The sequence below is a fragment of the Acanthisitta chloris genome, unplaced genomic scaffold, assembly GCF_000695815.1.
Source record: "Acanthisitta chloris isolate BGI_N310 unplaced genomic scaffold, ASM69581v1 scaffold10583, whole genome shotgun sequence".
NCBI lineage: Eukaryota > Metazoa > Chordata > Aves > Passeriformes > Acanthisittidae > Acanthisitta > Acanthisitta chloris.
Window position 1 is genome coordinate 36,325 of NW_008664320.1, and position 25,319 is coordinate 61,643.

The window sequence follows — 25,319 nt, forward strand, 5'->3', positions numbered from 1 at the left end:
GAAGTTACACAGGGCAAATAAAAGCAATAGAATATAGAACCTCTCTCCAGTAGGCCATCAAATCCCACAGTAATCAATAATGCCCAAAGTTCACTATATCCAGCAACATTTAGTTGGCTGATTTGAAAACCTTTACATAACTTAGCTACTGCACAGGTGCCCTTCTCTTCAGGAAGCGTTGACTTTAGTGGGACCTACTTATCAGCCTCAGCACAAGAAAACATGTATTTATGGGTGAACTGAGTCTCCTGGCAGCAATTCCATCATGGCAGGCAAGGCTTGAGGTACAAAGGAAGATTCTTTTGCCTACAGAAGTTTGTCCTTGGAAGGATGGAATTGCCTGAGACCTAGTGTAGTCAGGAAGAGCCTCACACAGATGCTGGAGTGTGGATGGAACTCAGTGTGAGTTTTGAAAGTGTCTGACCCCTAACTTTAAATACAGCAGACCATGAGGGGGAAAACTCCTAAGATCCCTTTTTTGTCTGAGAAGCACATAGGAAACAGAATAATTAATCCACAGTGGAGCATGTCAGAGAAATGCAGTAGATCAAATGTCCAGGTGAGAAATAATTACTGTAAAAGTTCGTGGGCCTTGTATCACATTGTGCTTCCATTTATAGAGGGCTAATGCATGAGTATGATATAATTAGTAGACTAGGACTTTTCAGCTGGGACCACATAATTAAACCCTGGAGGATCTCTCATGGCTAAGATGTGACTATGGGAAGCACTGGATTTTTAGCACTTAGGAAAAACATGGTCTGTCACAGTGGGAACCAGGCTTACCAGTCTCCCACATGACCTAGCACCACTTTCACAAAGCCATGGGATACATCCATGGTACTCTGAGGTATGAGGTGAGGGAGAGTTTCTCCTGGACACCTGGGTTCTCCAGTCATCTTCACACAGGGATTGTGGTTGAACTGCTTGCAAGATGCTGATTTTTTTGATCTTTTGCAAGGTCTAGTTGGGGAGGAGCGAGACAGTGACGTAAAAGCCACAGAGGCAGATACTTCAAAGCATATTTGAGAAAGAAAACAGAGGGACAACATATTCAGGACACTTTCCCCAGTAGCAGAAGCTATACCACAGATGGCAGACTTTTCAGTAGGGGAACAGAAGTCATTCATTTGTGGGGAATTTTTTTCCTCCCAATATCCCCAAGATGGAAAATAGCTATAGAAAACTTCAGTTCATCCAGGGACACAGATCAAGTCTCTGTAACACTTCACTAAAGATAAGAAACAAGCTGTCTGAGATAGTACAGGATGCACGTGTCCTTCTGCGTATAAGTTATTTTTCCATTATTTGGTACTATATTGGTAAACCTGTAACTTGCAAGGGTCTGGGTTTCTCTCATGCATGATTTTTTTTAATTAAGATGTAAGCAATCTAATTATGCACTTCTCTTTTGACCTAGTCTTTTGTGTTGTGAAGTTAGGCAGGCAGGGTCTGGCATGTACATGGCAGATTATAGCAAAACAGCAACCACTTGCTTACAGCTGACTAGAAACAAGGTTCATCCTGAGTTAGAATATGCCAATAGCCATCTTTAGTGAGGCAGAAAGAAACCTCTCTGCAGCTGCTAAAATTTCATTTCCTGCTGTGGTTCAATCCCTCTTCAGAGCCGAATTCGTAGGATGTGGAATGACACAGTTCGAAAGCAGTCCGAGTCTTCCTTTATTACTGGAGATATAAACAGTTCAGCTTCACTCAACAGAGGTAATTATAAACTATTTTTCACATCTCTCACTCTTGTGATGGTTTTAAGGAGTTTGAAATGTGTTGTCCCTTTCCCCCCGACCTTTTCCTCCTCACCTCAAACATCAGTGGACCCTATTCTCCCACCTAAGAAATGTTACAGTGATAACTGAGGGGAGTTTTTGTGGTGACTGTTGCCTTTTTTTTCCTTTTATTTCTCTATTTCTACACATGCATTTTCAAGAATTGTCATTTCTGAAAGAAAGTTAGGAAAAGCAAAAATTAGAGAAATGAAATGAAGTTGAAATCTCCCCTTTCTCTCAGCAAACTGCTAGTGCCAGAAGCTGCAGAGGTGTCAGGCCTCATTGCTGCCAGTGAAAATGCACCATTACAGCACTGTACAGCCTATGTTAAGCATCACAGGAGTCCTGATTGTCCTAGATATGTGACAACACTGCCATCTTTACAGAAGCAAAAACGAGCAGCAGAACATAGACGTGCTTGGTACAAAAATGTCCATGTTTGTGTTAATATACCTAGTTTGAAGAACTGACTGATGTGAACTTTATAGACATCTGCGGAGGAAAGGCTATCAGAAATGTATATGCCAAACAAAATATGGTGTCTGGCATAGGAGAAAATCTGAATAGCTCTTTTAAACCAAGTTTTTTTCAGGGAATTTTAGGAAAGCAGTTGTAGGAGAATACCAGAGAAAGAGCCTCAGAGATTGCTTTCCTTCTCCTCCAGTACAATTACTTCATGGATTAACCTTGAGCAACCAGATGCTACACTCTGTTTTGTGGATCTGCCCAGCTGATGCTGGAGTTAAGAGGTGGTAGAATTTGGATTACTGGGCCCGGCTGTTCTCCCATAACAATGAAAATCAAATGTATTTCCAGTCCTGATGGTTGGTCTGCAAAGCTCAATTGAGAATTGACTTGGAACCTTGGTTCTTATTCAGTCCTTATTCACACAGAATTCCCACTGATTTTAGGGTGAGTTTTGCCTAAGGATAGGTTTGAAGGATTTTGATTGTACTGTTAGTAATATTGAGTACTGAGTGCTGGGGAACTACAGGTATCCAATTCTGTTCTCCGGATAGAATACGTATCACCCAAATCAGTGCAAAGGCAGTGTAGTTAACATGGAGATGTACTGTTCTTAAACTTACTGGTGTTTTTTGTGTCAGGGTATTTTCACTTTGCACTGAAGATTCATTAATAAAGTTGGCTATAGAATGCCGTTACTGAAAATGCCTGATTTATCCACATACAATGCCCTCACATCTCTCTCTGTCTTTGCATTAAGGACTGGAGAGCTGAAGCCAGGCTTCTGAGAGTCTGATGTAGGGGGCAATCAGTTGTCACACAAAGGTTACAGCAAGAGCAACAGTTTCCCTTGGCCAACCATTTCTCCATTTCAGTGGCAAACCAAAATGTCTTATGCATTGAATGTTTGCACCTTTAGTTAGCACAGAAGTTGACTTTCTCTCTGATGCAGCTGAGGCTACCAAGGGAAATGCTTTAGCAAACAGGATCTTCAGCAAAAAATAGGTGTCTCTCCTTTTTCAGTTATGCTTTTCTTTCTGTGCAAAGAAGGATGTGTGACCATGAATTGGGAAAACTGTGAAGAGGTTTCAAGTGGGCATTCTTCATCCCAGTATGGTGAGAGCCTGTTACTAGATGTGCCTGTTATTTAAAGGTCAGTTGGGAAATGAACTGCCAGTGGAGACATCTTCAAAGCAGATTTCATACAGATTTCAATAGATTTCATCTGTTTTCCTTGTGTAATATTGGATGAGATGAATCGCTTGAAGGTACTGATTCTCTGCTTCCTACAGAAACAACTATCTTGGAAGAGAAACCTTTTAGGTGGAACACTTAAGTGACTTAAATAAGTTATACTATTATATAGAGTCATTCTCGCTCTTTTTCATGAAGGCAAGTACAATATTTGTTGTTGTTGGGGTTTTGTTTCTTTTCTGATAGATAGAAGTATTAGCAAAATGGAGGTTAAAAGCAGTTTTTGGGAGATAGCATCTCCAAAGCAGCATGGAGCTCTGAGACCACCAAATACAGTGGTCTATTCCATATGAAACACCTGACACCAACAGTAATCCCAGCTGCGTGGGGCTCCAGATATTTCTCACTTTATTCTGTTTATTTCAGCTAAAAAGCAACATCGTGGCCTTAGGGCTTCACACAGATTAAACTCTGCAGAGAGAGGTACAGCCTGAACAGACCAGTGGGGCAATGCAGTTTTCACAGTTCTTGTCTTCTTCTTAATATTTAAATATATAGCCATCTTTAAAGGAGCTGTTTCATTAATGTCTTATTTACCAGCGTGCAATAAATGCTCAGAGGATTCAGGTGTGAGCTTTGAATTGTGTGATCAGTAGCTTTCCCTGCTTGAGGCTGATACAACAGGCTTGCATACCTGTTCAGAAGTCCCTCTCTAACCCTCCTAGCCTAGACACCTTTTGCATAAAAGTATCTGTATTATCTGTATTATCCCAAGTTCTTTGTGTGCTGGCATTTTTCCCAGATCCTTCAGACAGCAGCTCCTGCTCTAAAACAGGGGGAAAAAATCCATTCTCCCCAGAATCACCTATTCACACCTTTTCATGTTTCTGTCATGGAGAAGAAAGCAGTGAGACATCTTCCAACTTGGGGTACTTTCTCGTTTAAGCCTATTATTTCCCTGATATCATTCACTATATTTGCAGCCTCCTGCCACTTGACAACATCCCAGGCAAGACTGCTCTAGCTATCCATATGCCTGTATGATGACCAGCATCTCTCTATGACATCCCATCCCCTCCTCTTCCTTCACGAAGCTCCTGGGCATCAGTCTGGAATATGATGCTTATGTTAGTGCATCCCTCCTTTAGACATATAACTATGGGGGTTTTTCCTGATTTAGCAAATACCACACCGCTTATGGCTGGTTTCAGCTTCATATCCTCTTTTATCTAGTATTCCCACACCCCCAAAGTAATTGGCCAGAATGTTATTTTTCTTATTCTCAATTATCATACAAGGAATTTAAAGCATAAATCCAAATTTGCCTGATGTAAGGTGTTCTGTAATGAAAACTACACTCACTCTATCCTAAGGCATACAAGACTATTTCAGGTATTTCCTGAAAGTAACATCTAATTATGGATTAGTAAAACATTTGTCAAGCTTTGTTTCCTCTTGTAGCTCATTACAGCTTAGTAGTGGTATAGGTCTGGGGTTGCTATACCACTGAAATCAGGAAGAAGGTAACAAACTGGTCATGGATTTCCTCTTCCACTGTCAAATGAAGACCATCCCAGTCCACCCCATGGTCATGGTCTCAGTTTGAGGATCCAGGGGAATTTCTGCTCCTTGCACTCTCGCTCTGCAGCCTTGGCCAGTTTTTCACACCATGGGTCTGGCTGGATACTTCTGCTATCTATGTCATATCCAGCCTGTGCTCTACATTTCTTTTGCCAGTGCTGAAAACTTCAGAGGTCTAAGAGATGAACCAAGCTGATTACCTCATGAGTAGAAAAACGTTTCCCTTTGCCTGTAGGGTGTTTGGTGTGTGGTCTTAATACAGGCACTTGGATGCAATACTGAAAAATAGAACAAAAGAGGTGCATGTAGGATAGACTGTTTGCTGAAGTCTGTTGCTTTGAAGGCCAGAAAATGGAATGTATGAAGGAAAAGCAACAGACAGTTTTCCTTTATGTTAGGTTCATGAGGAGGAAGCAGAACAGATGACTGCTTGGTTGTAACAGCAGATTTTTTAGTTCTTGGGCTAAGGACAGTTTTTTAAGACAGCTAGAGATTAAAAGAAAATAATGGCATTACTGTTATTCCAATTCAGCTGTACCTGTGTTTTGTTGATCTAACCATGGACCTACCTGTGCAGTACCCACAGATGGAGCCAGCCAGGGAAATTGGGTTGTCTGCCAGCAAGGCACAGATGGCAAGAGGAGCAAATTGTGGGAGACTGCCGTAAGCATGAGCACTGCTGGGCTCTGATAGTGCTGCATGGGCCCGAGCTTTGGGTACACCCAATTGGCCACCTCAGGATCATGAGGGATGGGTTTGTTTGCACCTTCAGTGTGTCACTGCCGAAAAGCACTTAGATAGCTCAGCCAGCCTTGCACACAAGCAGTCACAGCACAAAACAGCAACATGACACCAACCTATTTTTATCCTTAGGTGAGAGGCAATACATTAATTACTATCTCTCTTTGGATATGAGACAATGGGGAGAGAAAAAAAGTCATCATGAACTATATGGTACTTTCTTACCCTTCAGGTTTTCAAGTTAGGGGTGGGATGTGCATGTGTTTGTGATTTAATTTTTTTCAAGAGGAAAAATGGAAGTTAGCTGTTAAAGAAAGGAATGCTCCTTGCTTTGGTGAGGCTTGAGAGCAGTAGAGACAAAGGACTTTGTCACTGGTACAAGGCACTGCTTTGTTATAGGAAAATGCACTGATGGAGTTATGTATATCAATTCAAGTTAGCAGATATCTTCACGGCAAACACTCTATCTTAATAGTTTTTCCCTCTTCAGAGGAATAAATGGGATAGAGGTAAGGTCACCAGATTTCGTAGAAAATAGAAACTACTCCAGTAGTCTGTTGTGTTGGGCCAAGTGCTGTACTCTAATGGTCTGAGTCTTAGCTTACAAACTAGACAACAAGTTCAATAGTATATTCCAATAGCAGTCTTACTGAACAAACAGGAGTATGTGTGCCCCTTGTCTTTTGGCTATATGCTTTATGGCCACTCACCCACAAAGCACTGTACACCATCCCCACCACGCTCATCCATGGAGGTCTCCTGGAGGGACTTCTTGGAGATTTACATTGCTCTTCCACTTGTCTGAAAGACAAGAAACATCAGGGAGCTGTAAGAACAGAGCTGTTTCATGAGGGAGAAGAGCTGAGAGCTGAGGGAGAGTCAAGCACAAGGCAGACTCTCACTGATGAAGCATGGTCCAGCAGGGACTTAAGCTAGGGGCCAGAGCTGACGGATCTGGACAAGGTTCACGGTCCAACCCAGACCAGCAGGAGATATTGGCAGAGACAAGAGGAAGCATGCCTTTGCCAGCAAACCCCATCAAAGAGTCATGACAAAACCCTAAGATCCTCTATATCAGCACACCAGATATTATTCCTGGCTAGGAAAGCCATATTCATTCCCTGTTTGATCCCATGCAAATGGGCTGAAATGGGAAATGGAAATGAGAGTATTGTTTTTCCCTGCCCCTTGCTTTTTCTTCCCAAATTCATAAGTGTCAATGCATGCTTCCTCTTCTAAGTTGCATTTCAGAATAAATACTTGATTTCCCTTTGCTTTATTATTTCTCCCCTGCGTTGTTATATAAACCACAAAGACTTAATCTGAAATACACACAGGAAAAAGGGAAATTATTGCTACTCTTTTCAGAGGTAATCAGCTTAATGTCAAATTCATGTGGATTTCTTCATAATGAACAGAACAAACTGAGCTCAAATTCAAACAGTGGGAATCTGAGTCAGAGAGGAAAATTAAAATGAAGAACATTAATATCCTGATTTCTAACCCAACCAAGACCTGATTGTTTCCTAAATGAAATCTCCCGTCAAATTCCTTCCACCCACCCCAAAGCATAATTAAGCTGTGTTTTTCTGGCTGAAATTGTATCTGCGCTGTGAACTCAGCAGGGACAACTATGTGTGTTGCAGGGAGTGTGGGTGAAGTTTTAAATTATCTTCAGGTCGTCATATTATCCTGCATATTTAGGGAGCAGTTATTTAGAAAACACAGTAAATTCTTCAGTTAAATTCTTCACAGTTAAATTATTCCTTTGGTCGGAGACGATCACTCCAGAAGATGGGAGTTGTGGGTTAGCACTGAGACAGTGCAATGAATCAGGTTTGAGTCACTGTCCCCAGATCTGCCCTTTCTGCTGAGGGCTGGGGGCTGCTGAATGTGTCTCACTGTTGCAAGATGATGATGCTTCAGCTTAGCTGTCTGCAGGGATGGTGGGTGTCATGGTCTGGACATAACTTGTCAATAGAGCAGTGAAAACAGCATAGAGTTTAGTGTGGTTAGAAGCACAGACAAGCAAGGGAAGAGAAAAAAAACAAAGTAAAGGAAGGAGCAGAAATGGATTCCTCCAGGGATCTCAAACCACATCGCTCATACACTTCAAAGAGCAATTGCTGCTCATTATAACCTATTTACCATGCTAACCCTTTGCTGCCAGTGCCTAGATAAAGCAGAGAGGGTGGAAATTTGGACAATGGAAGTGCTACTGTTTTCATGCATCAGTCTTTCTCAAGATGCTTGTTTGCTCTGATGGGTTGATGCAACCGGCATGGAAGTCAGACTTCTGCTGAATTTATGTTGCATATAAAACAAATAGCAAACAGCCAAGCTCTATGAGAGGTAGATGCCTCCACTCATCTTGACACAATATTCAGAGGACACTATCAACTGATCTATCTCAGTCTGCCTAAACACTTCTGACCTGCTTTGAGTAACACCTCTGGCTCTTCTTGTGGCTTAACAATATTACAGAATAAATACTTTCTCTGTTTTCTTTCCATTTGTTTTCTTTTTACTCTTGGCACTTAACAATGCCCCAGTTTCTCCTGTGAAGTCAGATTTCACGTTGTGTCTCAAATAGATCATTTTATGGTGTGGGAACATTTTCATTTTGAATTAGTGAGTTGTGGCTACATGAACATGCATGTTGGCAGGCAGATGACTTTTTTCCTGTATTCTTGTTCCTGCTGTGGTACTGGGGTAGGCAGGTTCAGTGCAGAGGACTCACAGGATGTCCAAGCTGCCAATGATTGCCTTCCTTGTTCATTAATGCATCTGCTAGTGCCTAGAGGAGCGCACCATGATATTATTGGATATAAAAATACTGTGTGTTATTTTTGTTTTCTGAGTGCTAAACAGTTCAAAACTAATTGGACTAAGGAAAGGCATCTTCTGCAGGCACCTTGGTCATGTGAGGACCATCACAAATGGGGATGTGGTGTGGGGCAAGAGGTCACAGAATCTATTAGGTTGGAAAAGACCTCTGAGATCATTGAGTCCAACCTATGACCTAACACCACCATGTCAACTAGGCTATAGCACTAAGTGCCATGTTCAGTCTTAGGGATGGTGACTCCACCACCTCCCTGGGCAGTCTCTTCTAGTGTCTAATCACCCGTTCTGTGAAGAAATTCCTCCAACCTAAAGTCCAACCTAAATCTCCCCTGGTGGAACTTAAGACTATGACCTCTCATCCTGTTGCTAGTTGCCTGGGAGAAGAGACCAATCCCCACCTGGCCACAACCTCCTTTCAGGTAGTTGTAGAGATTGATAAGATCACCCCTGAGCATCCTCTTCTCAAGGCTAAACAATGTCAGCTCCCCCAGCCACTCCTCACAGGACGTATGCTCTAGACCCTTCATCAGCTTCATTGCCCTTCTCTGGACACACTCCAGCACCTCAGTGTCTTTCTTGTAGTGTGGGGCTCGAAGCTGAACACAGTACTTAAGGTGCAGCATCACCAGTGCTGAGTACAGGGGGAGAATCACTTCCCGAGTCCTGCTGGCCACACTATTTCTGATACAGGCCAGAATGCCACTGGCCTTCTTGACCAGCTGGGCACACTGCTGGCTCATGTTCAGCCAGCTGTCACCCAGCACCCCCAGGTCCTTCTCCACTGGTCTGCTTTCCAACTGCCCTTCCCCCAGCCTGCAGTGCTGCACAGGGTTATTGTGGTCAAAGTGGAGGACCCAGCACAATGGTCTTATTGAACCTCATACCATTGGTCTTGGCCCATCTATCTAGTCTGTGCAGATTCTTTGCAGAGCCTTCCTACCCTCCAGCAGGTTGACACTCCCTCCCAACTTGGTTTTGTCAGTGAGTTTACTAAGGGTAGACTCAATCCCCTCATCCAGATCGTCAGTAGAGATATTAAACAGGTCTGGGCCCAATACTGATCCCTGAGGGACACCACTAGTGACCACACACCAACTGGATGCAGCACCATTCACCAAGCTCTCTGGGCCTGGTCATCCAGCCAGTTCTTAACTCAGCAGAGAGTGCCCCTGTCCAAGCCACAGGCTGCTGAGTTTTCCAGGAGTATGAGGTGTGTCTGTTTAAATCTGAATTCCCCTTGGATAGCCTTTAAATGCTTTGTCTTGTGTTTTCAGTGATGCTCAGGTTTTTCTGGAGGCAAATGCAGAGGACTTCTCGAAGTTGAACCGGGGATGGCCCTTGGCAAGGGCAGCAGCCTCAGCGACCATTCAGAGACCATCATCTGCTAGTGTGCAAATCTCATTTCTTCATCATCATTGCTTTAAATCTAAGATGTGGCACTGCTCCCCAGAACCTGTCCATTTGTACAGAGTGCTGAGAGGTGTCAGTGCTTGAGAGTGTCCTTGCTCATCATTGCTGAGTCAGTAGGGGCAAGGTGCATCATGAGGGATGCATCAATCCTTGCCCTTGAGCATCTCCCTTCTCACTGCAAAGCCCTTAGTCCTGGGAAATTTATGCTTTGTTTAAAGAGATTCATCAGCCCTGGAGCCTGGAGGCCTCTGGTTTAGTCACAAATGGCAACAGCAATGCTGCTCCCTTCCCCACTCTGAAATACAATTAAAAGTTCAGTTTAGATTCCTTTTCAGCCCAGGCTGCCACTTGAGAAGGGGGTTCTGGAGATGTGTAAGTGTACCTTGCCTGTTTAGTGAAAATCAAGGAGTAAGAAGCAGGGTGAGAGCCTCTCACAACACTTCTCTGCTAACCCAGAGCGAGCCTGTGTTCTGTTTTCTAGCATCTCATCCAGCCACAATTTCTTGCGCACTGCAGCTTCTGCTCTTCACTTGGCAGATTAGTGTTCAAGAATGCTTGCTATCCCAGTGCCATGGATACTTTATGAGTGTTCACAACACCAGGGAGAGCCTGCATAAGACACAGCATAGTCCATTTATATCAGGACTTTAAAACTTCTATTTTATCCAGTGTAGAAGGCTGTTCCTTTGCCTCCTCATCTTACTACCATTGCTATTTACCTAATGAAGCTCTTTGGTTTCATCCCCTATGCCCTTCTGCTTCTTCTGCTCCCTCTTGTTTACAGACAAACTCATCCTCCCTTGATACCATGGATACCCCTTCCTGGGGCGCATATTTAGAGGGAGTAGTCCACATGCCATCGCACTGAATCAGTTGTAATCAATTGCTGCTTGTAAGTCATAAATCACTGCAACCATGTTAAGCAACTATCAGTTTGAGTAAATGTCAGCAACTGGCCTGAAAATCACACATCCTAATAATCACATATGAAGTAGAGAGAAAAGTCCAGGTAAATAACAGCTGAGGAGTATTTTCTGTTTGTAAGGGAAACTCAGAAGCCTTTTGGACTAGCAAATTGCCTCTGCTGGGTTTTTGTGCTCTTTTCATCTTTTTTTTTTTCCCCAATCAGCTGTATATTTTCTACTAGGAAAATTATGATTTTCTGCATTGAAAAGTAAGATTTTTTGCAAACTTAGAGAATTTAACTTCTATTTCTGCCAATGTGCAAAATTAATCCCATTGTTGGTATTCTGGGTTATTTTGCCTTTCTTCTGCCTGGGACTCAGTTAGCTGAGATTTGTTGCAGTGATTTCAGTGAGTGACCTGACATTCTTCCTTTGGGAGATACTATGAACTGCCTTTGATTTTAAGATGGACAGCCATATAATTGGAAGTTCAGTCATTAGATGGATCAGTTTTAAAGAGGAAAAGTAAGGGCAAGACAATTTCTGAAATCAGAGCAGACTTTGGGGAATATTAGATCTGGCAGAGTAATGCTGCAGGACAATCTTAATGTGATGACCATGAAGGAGGAAGGAAGAAAACATAGCTGCTTATACAGATTCCTGTAAGCATGGTCCAATTTACACCACAGGCAGTACTATCCGCACATCTTGGGTAAGAGCTCAAGTTTAATGAGAAATAATCATAAACAGGAAAAATCATGGATAATGTGTGTTTGTATAGTTGAGATACAATGAGGTGTAGACCTTTGAAAGGGGCAGTGGTGATATAAAGAAATGTCCAGTGCTGGGACAATGTTTCTGCTCCAGCCAGTTGAGAAGGAATTAGCGAGTGAGCAAATATTTATGAATTTATGTAGACTAGCTGTGTATTTCAAACATGGCCTTAGATGACAATCCAGCAGAGGTTTGTCATCTGAAATCATTGCAGAAGAAAGGAAGGAAAAAAGTGGCAAACAAATACTTGCTCCCCTGTCTCTGCATAAAAGCATGGGATGTTTCTTTTGGCAGAAAATGGCCTAGAGCTTAACAACCTCATTTGCTGAAACTCCATTTCACTGCAGTCAGTATTAATAGCTTCACAACGAATAGATTAGATGCTGCAAGTGACAACAAACATATTTGAGGGAAATTTAATATGGAAGTTTATTGAAGTTTATTAACTGGATCCTGTTGGCTATTATAAGAACACAGCTCAATAAATCTAAATGTCAGAGCATTCATTGGAGGGAACTAGGAAAAATGCTGAAAATACCTGTTATTGTCCAGCAAATGTGTGATTTCACTTTTCATAATTGCATTCATTGTTGGAATAAATTGCGAACACATGGAAGACCAAGATTCTTTAAATACTTGAAAAATCTACCTGTAACAAAGGAAAGGACACTATGGAATGCTGGTAAGGAAAGTCACAAAGAAAATTTTGACTCCTTAAAAGAAAGTCCTTCGACTTAGAAGAAAGCTTTGACTCCTACAAACCTACTTTGAACGTATTTTCTTTTGCAAGGAGTAAAGTGGAATACGTAAGTTAATACTAAGTGATGTACAGAACCAGCCAGAATTTACAAACTGAAATCAGTGCAGAGACTGTTGCAGTGACATTCAGGTTAAGGAGATGAGTTATTTACTGCAGTTAGGGTGAGGTGGCCTATGCTGTGGGGTTGTTTTAATGGACAGTTTGGAGAGGATTGGGCTCTAACCGTATCATTTGTCTTCAGGCCAAAGTGTGCGCCCTGATAGCTCAGGAACTGCACTACCTTCAGGGAATGGTCCATGTTCTTTCTGTTGCTTGTCTCTGCATGGTAGTCTGAAGTCAAGTCCCTGAAGTGCAAGAAGCTGAGAGACCTTATTTATGGTGTCTGTGAACTGCAAGAGAAGTTGGGTGCTTCATGAGGCAGAGTGGGCAGTAGTCCAGCACTGTGCCCTTCCCTTGCAAAGAGGGATCTGCATTGTTGGCAAAATGGGGAAACACAGGATTAAGGCTGACCAAAAACACAGCAGTGCATGTGTTTTATTCTGAAACGAACAAGGCCCAAGAAAAATTACATTTTGTGATTGCTGGGTCAGAAGCAATGAAACATTTTGTTAAGACTCAGATATGCTTTTTCTAAACTATTTTTGTTTCTATTCTAATAAAAAGATGGCATAATATAAAAACATCAAAGTCATACAAGCTGCTCTTTTGGAACAAAGAGTAAAAACATTTCATTTGGAAAATGCTGATTTGTATGGACATTTTGTAAGCGTCCATTTGATTCATTAGTTCATCCGGTGAAATTTGTAAATTAGTTTAGTCTCCTTTCTCAGCAAAACTGCACTTCTGTCACATCCACTGGGCCATGGGAGAAATCTCTCCATTCCCTGCTAAAATGCACATAGCAAGGACAGAGCTTATTTTGGCATGCAATTGAAAAGACCAGAAGCCAAGGAGGACACATCATGGTGGTGTTACTGTTCAGACAGATGATCCTTGCTAAAGTAGTGCTGCTCGAGCCCTTTCAGCCAGGCAGAGCCATGCTGTATTTTTCAGAAAGTCCGGAAGATCAGTTGAGTCCGTTTCCCGTCCAGTGGAGTAGGCCATGCAGATGATCCAAGGTAACCTAAATGCCTTTGTGTGGCTCTGTCAGCCAGCTGCCCACAAGAAATTATTTAAATTTTGTTCCTGAATGATGTAGTCTAGAGTCTGGCAACATATGCTTGTCATCATAATTTTCATCCTTTGCTTTCAGTGAGTGGATAAACCATACTTGTGTTTAACAAGGTGCAGTTTTTCCATGCAGTCACTACACCAATCTCTTCCAGAAAATTATTGCTATATTCAGTGTCATCCTGCATCAAGGACATCAATTTCTCTATTAGAAAGGAAAGAAAAAGATACCATTTGTTTGCATGCTATCATTAAAATAATACCTACTTTCATAGGCACAGAAAGCAGCTAACTGTAGCTATCTGAATCCTTTTTGTGTGGTTACAATGTTGGTAAAAATTGTGGATTTTAATTTTCTTTGTCCTGGTTAGTTTTCCTAACAGTTTTTCTCAGTTTGCAAGTCATAAATGCAACCCTTCAGGTCTCCCCCCTTCTCATAGCCTTTTAAACCCAGTAAGGCTGGATCTGCGGTACTTGTATCACAGGATCCCCAATGCTGTGAGGACAGGAACATCTGCATGTTACCCAGTGAATACTTGCCTTTGAAGGAGCATCATTCCTTTCTCCTTGTCATCACAGTCTGTAAATCCTTCATTTGGGGAAATCCATCATCAGGAAGCCTTGAACTGAGCAGCAGCATTTCCAGAAAACCTGAATTTGAGTGTAATTTTGGGTATCAGAGCTGGCCTGGTAGCTGTGCTTTGCACTGAACTTTGATTGAATATCAGTGGAAACAAGGAGACTTGGGGCTGTAGTTATACCAGTGTGATTGTATGGAATATTTTTGTAGAGGTGTGAGTTCTGCTGTTAAATGCTTGCTGGTAATGATGATCTCATCATACTGAAAAAGAAGATGCCTAGGTAAATCTGTGGATTTGAAACACCATTTTTCCAACCCCAATTTCATGTTCCTGCATGTACACAGCATGATAGGGGTTTGGAAACAGAATGTGTTTGCCTTCAGTAGGGTACCTTTGACTAGCAGAACCAAAGGTGTTGCAGCACAGCTGAGTTGAAGGCAGTTACTCTAGCTAAAGCAAATAATGAGTGGTGGCTATGTGTTGGGCTCAGATGCTTCAAGAGACAGCAAAGGAGGGATTTGTGTGGGACTCTTACTGCTGAAATGTAGGGAAGCAAGGATGACTCAGGGCTGTGGGATTTGCTGGAAGAGATTTGTGCTGTACCGCAGATGCTGAGAGCTGAGGATCCAGCCATAAGGAAATAAATAAAAATAAATGGTGATAACTGCTGCCTGCTGAGGATATTAGACAGAGAACCAACACCAACCCAGGCAGTTGCAAAGGGTCACATCCCAAGAGCACTCTGCCAGGGACAAGATTCAAGGTGGTCAAGGGGCATATGCAGCCCTGATCTTTCTGGTTTTTGAGTCCCCAGATATGCAGTGAGCTTTGCAATCACAGCCCCAGTGCCTGGGCTTTGCTGCACACACACACACAGAGGGCTGCAGAATAACCTCTTTGCTTTCTCTTGTGGTGTTTTGGGAGAGCATACTGCTATGATCCCATGCTTACTTTATTGGTTTTTTGTCGGCTTTCTATTACCGAGGCCATTTTCATGCAAATAAGGCCATAGTTAGGTAGTCTACCTACTTCTCCTGCTCATGCCTCATCTGCAGACCTAATCTGATCTTCCTAATAGTCTTGTTGGTTGCTATAGCAATGATAAAGTATTATGAAAAAGGCAGGATGATACTTCAGTGTATGACTTGGTATTACCTTTTCCTTTCTCCCTCCTGGGGAAGACAAACCCAATAATGAGAATTATTTTTTTTTATTCTATTGTTTTATCTAAAGCTTTAACTGTAGGCTTTTTTGAGCCTGGATGCAGTCCTTCTCTCTCAGCAAGCTTGTAGGCTGTGAATAGTGGATCTTGAAAGCAATTAGAGAGAAACAAGGGCCCAAATTTATGAATGCAAGGTATATATCTTTTTTTTAGATGCCAAAGTTGTATGTATTGTGACGCACACAGAGCATGAAATTTACCAGCCCACCATGACAGGAACCTGCTGCAGAGTGCTTAGGGTCCAGTTGGGTTCCCGAAAGTATTGAAACATAGCTGAACATGTTAGCAGTGGGTTTGTTTTGGATTTTCATGAGGAGAATTGCAGGAGAATTACTCAGCACTGCCATTGAAAGTGGCGTTTTGATCAGTAAATTTAAAAATCTTAATTCAGTCAAGGGAGAGGAAGGCAGAAGGTGCAGTATTTTTGCTCAGTAGCAGGATATAGGAATGGGTGGCTGTTGTTTTACACACCTGAGAGGGCAAAAATTACTTACTTAATCTGTATTTTTAACTTTTTTGCCAAGTTTATTGTCAGAATCATGCATCTCTATTAAAGCTTCCAGAAACTATCTAGTTTGTGACAGCCTGAAGGAGCTGTGTTTGTACTAATTCAGCCTTCTTCAGAGCCCACCACCCTGGCAGATGTAGGCAAGCAAAGTGTAAAGTGCTGCTACAGGTTGATCCCTTTTCTCTTGTCATTTTGCATCCCCAATGCAAAACAGCTGGACCTGCCCAACCATGGCAGGATCAGCTTGTTCTTAGGTGCTAGGGTTCACTAGACAAGACCAGGCTGAGATATTGAGTGAGATGCTCTTTCTGACAGTTGGCATCTAAAGGCACCTCAAGCCAAAGAGTTCAAAACCCCACTGTGGGTATATTCTTCGTATCAAATCTCATAGGGACTAAATTGGAGAGTAGATTAAATCTCAAATGGGAGGATTATATTACTTCTGAGTTTATGGCTGGCATTAACTCTGGACATTCTCATTACCTGTATAAAAGTGAGTCCCTTTTTGAATCTTTTATGGCCCAGCTTGACTAAAAGTGGGATGAAAGCAGAAACAATTTTAATTGACTTAGTACTCACTGGTATAAAACTAGTGCAAGAAGATAAATGGTTCCTACAGTCCCTCAGCCCAGATGTATGAGAGATTAATAGAAAATACATTACCAGAAAGAAAGAATTGACTCATTTACCTATTAGTTACATTCAAGGTTACTTAGTTAAGCATTCATATAATGTTTTCTTACAGGAGACAGCTTTGTTTCCTTATTTCCAAACACAGCAGTTCATCTTGCTTTTCATCAGCATAGACAAAAATATCAGGTGAGAGAAAACAAGTCTTTTTTTCCCAGCTGCATGTGTCAAGGAGCCTCTCTGGCATGCAGCCCCCATACAGCGCTGCCTTCTACTTTGTCCTGTGTTCAAAAGACCAATCAAGTGATCTGCTAATGCCATACACCTGGGGCTGGGAAGGGCTTGGGGATGGTGAGGGAGAGGCAAGAGATCAGTTTGCTCTCTCCTCTACCTGTGTGGACACAGAGAAAAACCATCCCAGGCCCACACAGAGTGCAGGAGGCAGCTCTGGAGGCCTCCACCTAGTCGTAGGTTTGGCCAGGTTTTGCCTTTCTCTAAATAATTAGTGGATGTGAGCTTTCAGAGAGCTCCCCACTATGGGGATTTGTACTAGCCAGAGGCCCTTGAGGCTTACATATCCTCAGCAACTCCATCCAAAAAAAAAAAAAAAAAAAAAAAAAGAGAGGAAAGATCAGGTAATGAGTTGCAGAGAAGATATTGTACCCAGCACCCTATGTGCCTTTCAAAGACAGCCTCCACCACCACACAGGGCCACCACCACACCTAAAAGAGGCAAATGGGGTCTCCATGACAAAGGCATCCCTGCCAGGGTTACTGTGTTTGAGGAGTGGCTTTTCAGTTGTTTGAGTTGAGGCTATCAGATGTTGGTGACAGCCAGGTCAGCCTAGCCCTCTGCCAGTCCTGTTCTAGCTAGCTCTAGTGACCCAACCAATGACCTCCTTTCCTTTTGGAAAGGTTTTGTCTTAACAGTTTAGCCCTGGAGGTTAAAAAACATGGTTATCCTTGAGTATTCCTGCTCTAGGTCTCTGGTGATGGCAGTGAGAATGGCTCTGAGAGCAAGTTTATTAATTATGTCATCTCTTCAAATCCTAGAAGAGATTCAGAGCAAGGGCTCAAGGGTTTTTTTTGTCCTGTAGATCATCTTAAAGGTGGGTTGGGAGGCTTTCCTTCATGGGTTAATGTCTGCAATAGGAATTGAGGTAGGTCTTGGCAGCCACCTGCCAAACCATAATGATTCTGAAAAGCACAAGTTCAGAGACTGTGTCTCCAAGGGATAAACCAAAGCAGTAGGACAACTGCTGGCTGAGTGCTTGATAACAACAGCAGAGAGGTCCAGAAGTGAGGAAACAAGGTGTTTGGGGGATCAAGGTGTTTGTATGGCACACAGAGAGCCTTGAAGTATGCATGTCTGTAGCCACTCTCACTCCTGTTATAGAAATGCCTCATGAAGTTGCAGTGCACCCACCTTCAAGGATCAATTTGGGTGGTTGTGGATGTGCTTGACGGTGAGAAGTAGCTGAAGTGAAACTTTCCCTCTTAGACATGAGAAACAGCTGCTCTGATAAGTGCTGAGAGCCTTTGGAGAGGCTGCATTCTCCATCCTTTCTCTTTAATTCTGCTTTTTTGATTTTAGATGTGTTGTGAAGAACTGGTAAAAGAGATACTAGCACATAGTGGGAGTTGAATGTGCTCTTGTCTGTTAGTCATTCTATATTTTTTTATCCATTTGGCACTTTCCGGGGAGTTTCCCCCACACATATTGTGTAGGCTGCCATCTTCCTTTCTGTCTTTGTAGCAAGCATGTGGGCGCAGCCTTGCTTACACTCCAAGCAACCGGAGAACCACCATAAATGTAGCTTATCCGCTTTCTGATGCATTTTCTTTTGCATTGGTTTGGATTTGTGCATCGTCAGTAACATCTGTTCTGCTTTAGTGGCATACAGTTTTCCGAGTCTAATTAGCGAGCTGCTTGTAATCAGGACTATTTCAACTGTTGTCATTCTGAATGTTCTTTTTCCCTTTTTTGTTAATGCCACATTTGCCTGATTGACTTTTTTTGTTGTTTTTTTTTCTCTGTCTTTCTATCGGGCTGCTCCAGGAGCCATGGCTAATCATCTTATAACCAATGCTCTGCTTCGTCCTCATGGCACTAACAACCCTTATAATACATTGCTCGGGGAATCGGCGGTCTGTAACAACCCTTCTGTCAGCATGTACAACGCACAAGGTGTGCTGGAGTTTCTCTCTAATTTTTCTAGTGAGAATTCCATTTTCTGTGGCTTATTTTGGCCCATTTCTTTCTTTTTTTTCCTTCTTTTTTCTTTTTTTTCTACACACACACACACTTTTTTTTTTGGAACTGGGCACAAAAAGAAGATACCCTCCCCTTCCTTTCATTTCAATGCATCTTTCCATCTTCCAGATGCTATTTTCCCATGCGCAATCAAATTCACTTTGAAAAACTTTTGATGGTTTTACTCAAAACATTCATAGTGGTTTTGATTTTGAGTTTTTTTCAGTTTCCTTGCTTTTTGTATTGTTTTGGTCTTGTGTATGTGTGTTGTGTCGGACACATCCATTCCTCTTTGTTTTCAGTGCACTTCCATGTTAAACCATTCATTTCAGAAACAGGAACATCTTTGAAGGTAAGTGAAGCTAAAATGGCCTTTGTCACCAAAGCTGCTCTCATTTGAAATGGTGTAGATAAATGTGGTCAGCAGTGCAGCAGTTTGCACAGGTCGAAAAATGCAAAATAGAATGGCCGTTGATCTCTAACAAAAAATGACAGCTGAAGCAAGGAGTGTAGGTCAGCTCCAAAGAGCAGAGCTGAGATATAGTAAGAGATGTTTTGCCATTTGCATTAATACATTTTATATGTGCTATTAGACAGGAAAAAAATAGAAAAAGGGTGTAAGGAAACGAGAAGCTTTTGCATATCCTCCTTTCGGCAATAGAAAATAAACAGGAAGGGTCAGTTTTACCTAACAGAGGTTTCTCCTATAGAAATCACTCTCTTGTCACGTACATGTTTGTCTCTGCTATGGCTGTGGGAAGGGACCATGTTTGTAAGCTGATGTCCTGATACTTTCATAAGGGAGAGGCAGATGTCTTTAAGCAGGACCTGAGGAAGAGCTGGGGAGTGTGAAGCTCTGCCAGCTCCTGTCTCTTGGTGGCTCCATCCTGCTCTGCCACTTCCATGGGATTATTTTATTTCTTATTTGTAAGGTGGCTGAATCGTTGCAGAGTAACGTTGCATTCAAGTGCAAATGTGTTAGCGCTGTGTCAGCTCTCCACTCCCAATGAGGGCATCACTTTCCAGGAAATTATCTCCAAGGGAAGGGAAATAATGATGGTTGTAATACAAGCAGGAAAACCCCCTTTGTACTATATGGCAGCATATTGTTTATGACAGAAATAGATATTGAACCATATCACTCGGGTGTTTGCATTCAAAACACAAGGAAAGTACATGTGTTTGATCTTTTTCCTGTTCATTAATTTTCTAAACTATGCTAACTTTGTGCAATAAATTTGCTTCCAAGAATGCTTTTTAATAAAAGGGCTACTGTCAAACACGAAATGCTCTGAATTTTAAGAACTTGAGTGTACTGCAAATGTTGAGATGAACTTTGGTGTTCTGACTAGTTTCTTGCATGAAAACATTGAGGTTTCAGAGACTTTTAAACCAAGTGGCAGCAGGTAATGCTGGGTCAACACTAGGCTTAAGATAAGTCCTGATGTTCAGATCTGAGTGCATCAAACGAACCCAGGTGATTTGGGCAGAAACATGTCAAAAATGTTTTATGTGTGTTTTAATAATCATGTGCTCTTCCATTTTTAATACTAGATTGTGATACAGCATTTTATTCCACTAAAATAGCGTAATTGTTTTGGAAGTGCTATTCACCTGAACACAGCTAGGCGGGTAACAGGGAAACCTATCCAGGCTTCATCTGTGGGAGGTGAAGAAAGTGTGGGACCGGTATTGGTCTCATTTAAGCCCCAGAGCTTTGCCATTGATTTCAGAGTGAGCAGAACCCAACCCAGTCTTGTCAGGAGGCTGCAGGTTAAATAATGACCATAGAACTGGTATAGCTATTACATTTTGAACTGGTTACTGTCCCTGAGCAATTGCAAAATGTGAATAGTGAGAGATCCCACAGCAGAAACAAAGGTTAGCAAAACCAACCAGGCTTAATGGTCTTGGCAGTCCTCTGAGATTTCAGGTACTACACCAGCAGACATGCTAAAGCGATGATAGTGCATTGTAAAAGTAGATGCTCTCATCATCTCTGGGTGTGCCTTGGCTGTAGTTGGTGTGCGTTGAGGCCATTGCTAGCTAACATCATTCAACTAACTAATTCCACATCACTAAGGCTATGAATTTTTTTGCACCTTCATATACCACTTCTGGTGCTAGCTATGGATAGAGGCAGGACACACTAAGAAACAGGCCTGATCTGGTTCACCCATTCCTTTCCCCTCCCCAGTTTGATGTTTTAAAATACCATCTCTTCTTAAGCCAAAGCTGCCACATCTGTGTCAGAGAATCACCAGGGGAAAAACCCCCAACTTGGTCCTAGAAAAAAAACAACTTGGAGAGAGTTGGGGAATCAGACCCTAAAAGGCCAAAGTCCTATTTGCCAATGACATAAGTGATCCCTGATAGAAGGAAGCATAGAAGAAGGAGGAGGTGGTGGGTGAGGAGCCAAGTGCCCACTGCCACTGGAAGCTGATGGACATACAGTGGCTCAGTGTCTGAGATGACCCAACAACTTTTGCCAGAACTAGTTTTGAAAGAAGGCATTAACGAGCACTAATGCGCATTAACGAGCTGTGGTTAAAACCTAGCCTGCCACAGACCACTGCAAAGTGGGAAGCTGAGCCTTGTCACTGCCTCTTCATCTTAATCTCTGGTTCTTCTCCTTTTAACCCTTTTTTTCTCAATAGCTTCATTTAGCAATGGCATTATTCAAACTATTATTCATCTAACCTTTTTTTTCGAAGTCAGTGTAGTTTGCCATTTGTTTGTTTTAAAAAAGAATCAGACTCACCAAAGTTTGTAAAGTGTCAGCAGCCCCACGATGAGCAGTCATACTCTTACAGAGTGTTGTTGCAAAGGATGGATGGCAAACATTTTTAGCAAGGAAATAGATTTTGGTTTCAACTGCCAGGGGTTATTATAACTAACAGTAAGTAAAGGCATTCATTTTAAGACTTTGAAAGTAACACTGACAGTGCCTGTCTTTTCAAGAATGACCGTTGCCAGCTTTAAATTTTTCTTAAATTTCCAGGCATTATTTCTTGATTTGTGTTGCACGCTGAACATTTTATAATGGCATTGGAAAACAGTTTAATTGTGATCATTTTTTTAATAAAATAAATATTGAGTTTGCGCGTAAAATATTTTTTTCTGTCTAAAATGTCAATATTTTTAACCTGAAATAAACCTTGTAACAAATTCATGTATTCTGGGCAGTGGAAATTATTTCCGTTAACTCTCTTTTCTGCATATCATCAATTTGCTTTTTACTCATGTTTCTCCTACTGTCGCTGTAAGCTTACTTGTTGTTTTTTCTTTCCTTTTCTTCATGCTGTCGTTTAGAGCCCTACAGAGAGACAAGTATGGGAGTAAAGCTAAACATTGCATATCAAATGTAATTTTTTTTAGTTCACTTTTATTGCATCACATATAGATGATGTAGTGAATAAGGGAAATTAATCTCACAGTTTTGAAATCAAAAGAATATGAATATACATATGTATATATATGTGTATGCGTGTGTATGTATGTATATATATGTATGTATACATATATATATGTAGATGAAATTAGATGATGCTTTCTTTGTTTATTTCTCATTTTTGTGGTACCATTGATCCAGTGTAGTTTCTCATATTCTTGCGTGTATGATTTTTTCACATTTTTATTTGCAAGGTCATGGCATTTTTATACAGCGTGTTTCATTGCAGACCCCATTCTGTTCTCATCTGCAATGCCTCCATTTTATTTCTGCACCAAACCCCAGATCTATGCATTGACAGCAGAAGCACAGTGCTCAGTGCCTCAATGCATATGTTACTCAATGTAACCATCAAAGAGATGCTTTTGTACCTGTCAGCCATTACATATGGTCCTCCCCCACAAGATGCTCACTTTTCATTTCTCCTCAAGCATCGTGACTCAGTTGGGAGCTTTCACCATGAAAATCAATGGCTTTTGCTCTATGTCTGTGATGGCTAGTTGGTTTCTTGGCATAGCTTCCTCATTTGCTGGGAAACCCAGATTATAGCACCACCCTCTAACCTTCAGAAACCTAAAAGGTGACCAATGCATTTGGGGCATTTCACTCAAAAGCAAGAAGTAGCACTTTCCAGCCCTTGACATACAGCAACTATTCCATCGCAGATATAGACTGAATCCTGTATTTTCAGGAGGTAGACATGCCATGGTACTAAGCATGGTATGAGCAACTGTTCATCTGAAATTGTCAGTTTAACGGCTTCTCTGATCCACTGTGGCTTGCTGGGAGTTGCTTGTCGGTTTTTGACAATGCCCAAAGCCCTTAGTTGAGAGGTCGATCTTGCCTGCACTCCTTGCAAGAAGGCCAATAATCCCCAAAAAGAAAGTGCGGTGGCTTAAATGCTGGGACTGATTTTCTTCTCCCTTGCCTATACGTGCTAGCCATCTCCATCAGTGCTCTAGGAAAGAGCTGAGCTTCGGCCTAATGTTGTTGGTGTTGAGACACCTATGGTGGTCTGATAGGCAGATAGTTTGGGGGCATGACAAGACCCTGTTAGTGCTTGCAGGTTCCCCTGAGCCCTCCCCACCCGGGTGGTGATGGTACTTGCTGTACTTTCCACTGAACCCTCTGTTTTAATTTTGCAAGTGTAATAGGAGCTTCACAAGACCCCAGAACAGCTGCCTCCCAACATTGATTGTATTAGAAAATCCCCACCTGGCCACTGTGAAGGAGTCAATAACTTTGGTTGTGCCCTTGTGCCAGAAGAGGTGGGGCATTTAGCCCTTGTTCCAAAAAAGCCTGAGCCAGGAAGAACTTTGTGCCTCTGCCCTACTAATCCCTGAATCCTGCCATTCAGGCCTTACATCTTTATTTACCCTGACAGTCTGCCTAGCAAAAAGGGAGAGTGGATCTTTTTCCTCTAGGAAGGATACACTTCCAGACAAAGTCTGGGTAATGATTAGCCTGGGCTGCAAATACTTTTCCCTCAGCTGGGAGGAATTGCCCCTTTCCTCCAAAGCACCTGGAGCCAGGGCAATTGGAACCAGCCCGGGGTCATCTATTTTTCAGCTTGCCCAGGAATGCATATAGTAAAGTGCAAGAGCTATAGGAGATACTGGCCAGGAGAGGTTATCCTTCCAGCTGGCTGTTGCCACATCAAGTCACATACTTGATGGTGCTTTCCATTTTTTTGGTGGAAAGACCTTGTCCACCAGCTGGTTAGCTAGAGCTGCGCCCTTCTGTTTTGGACGCAACGCTCTTCTTGCTGCCTAGCCCCAGCAGCCATGGCAGCCTAGGAAGGGGGTTTGAGTGTGCTCGTCCTGCATGAGTGTCCTGTTTGTACAAGTCACCCTCTCTTGTGTAATGTTTTTCAGAGGGGCTTCTGAACAATGCCAGGGATACAAGTGTCATGGATACTCTACCACTGAATGGTAATCATGGCAACAGCTACAGCATCGCCAGCGGCGAGTACCTCAGCAACTGCGTGCAAATCCTTGACCGTGGGTACAACCACACAGAGAACGCCCTTGAGAAAAAGATCCTGAAGGAACTCACCTCCAACTACATCCCTTCCTACCTGAACAACCATGAGCGCTCCAGTGAGCAGAGCCGCAACTTGATGAACAAACTCGTCAACAGTGTGGGTGGCAGGAGCGAGGATGACGCCATCGTGCTGGATGACGCCACCTCCTTCACCCACGAGGAAAGCCTGGGCCTGGAGCTCATCCACGAGGCGTCGGACGCCCCACTACTGCCTCCCCGGGTGTACTCGGCAGATAACCACCATCCCCACCTCTACAGTCGGCGGCGCATCCCACAAGACAACAGTGAGAGCTTTTTCCCTTTGCTGACCAATGAGCACACGGACGACCTCCAGTCACCCAACAGGGATTCTCTCTACACCAGTATGCCCGCACTGGCTGGCATGCCCATGACGGAAAGTGTCACTGCCAGCACCCAGACCGATCCTCCGCCAGCCAAAAGTGGTGGTGGCGATGTCGATGATGTTTACTACAAAAGCATGCCCAACCTTGGCTCCAGGAACCACGTCCATCAGCTACACACTTACTACCAGCTAGGTCGAGGCAGCAGCGATGGTTTTATAGTCCCGCCAAACAAAGAGGGAACTTCCCCAGACGGCAATGCAAAAGGACCCGCTCATTTGGTCACTAGTCTATAGAAGATTCAGCAAAAATTAAGCAAAGAGACAACTAAAAGCCTCTCCGTAACACTCGGTTTACTGTTCTGAGTTAATCCAAACAGTGGTAATATTGTGTGTACTCCTAAATCTTCATGCTGTTCGAAGGGAAATTCTCAGACTTTTTTTACTGGAATTTTTAGGCTGGCCTGGAGAGGACAGTAACTGCTGCCCCACCCCCCCCCTTATCTTTCCATTCTACTTCCCTCCAGACAGACTTCATTATGTTAATGAAAGAGATAGATAACGGCACACTTTGTGGCCTTCTCAAGTTATGCCGTGTTTGTTTAAACAATCCTTGATGCTGTGTTGCTCTTAATACCAAGGACCTGATTTAAGTGAGA

General features: G+C 42.6%; 1 protein-coding gene across 1 annotated transcript in view; it reads left to right on the forward strand.

The window, feature by feature from the left end:
* The window catches only part of LOC103799008 (latrophilin-3), a gene marked incomplete at its 5' end in the record, with an annotated part of 55,150 nt that extends 30,193 nt beyond the window's left edge, over positions 1 to 24,957 (forward strand). Inside the window, 3 exons of the mRNA XM_009071299.1 lie at positions 1,626 to 1,722; positions 18,632 to 18,760; positions 24,152 to 24,957. Of these exons, the coding sequence (XP_009069547.1) occupies positions 1,626 to 1,722; positions 18,632 to 18,760; positions 24,152 to 24,957 (1,032 nt within the window). The remainder of the gene's footprint in view (positions 1 to 1,625; positions 1,723 to 18,631; positions 18,761 to 24,151) is intronic.
* Between the last annotated feature and the right edge of the window lie 362 nt (positions 24,958 to 25,319).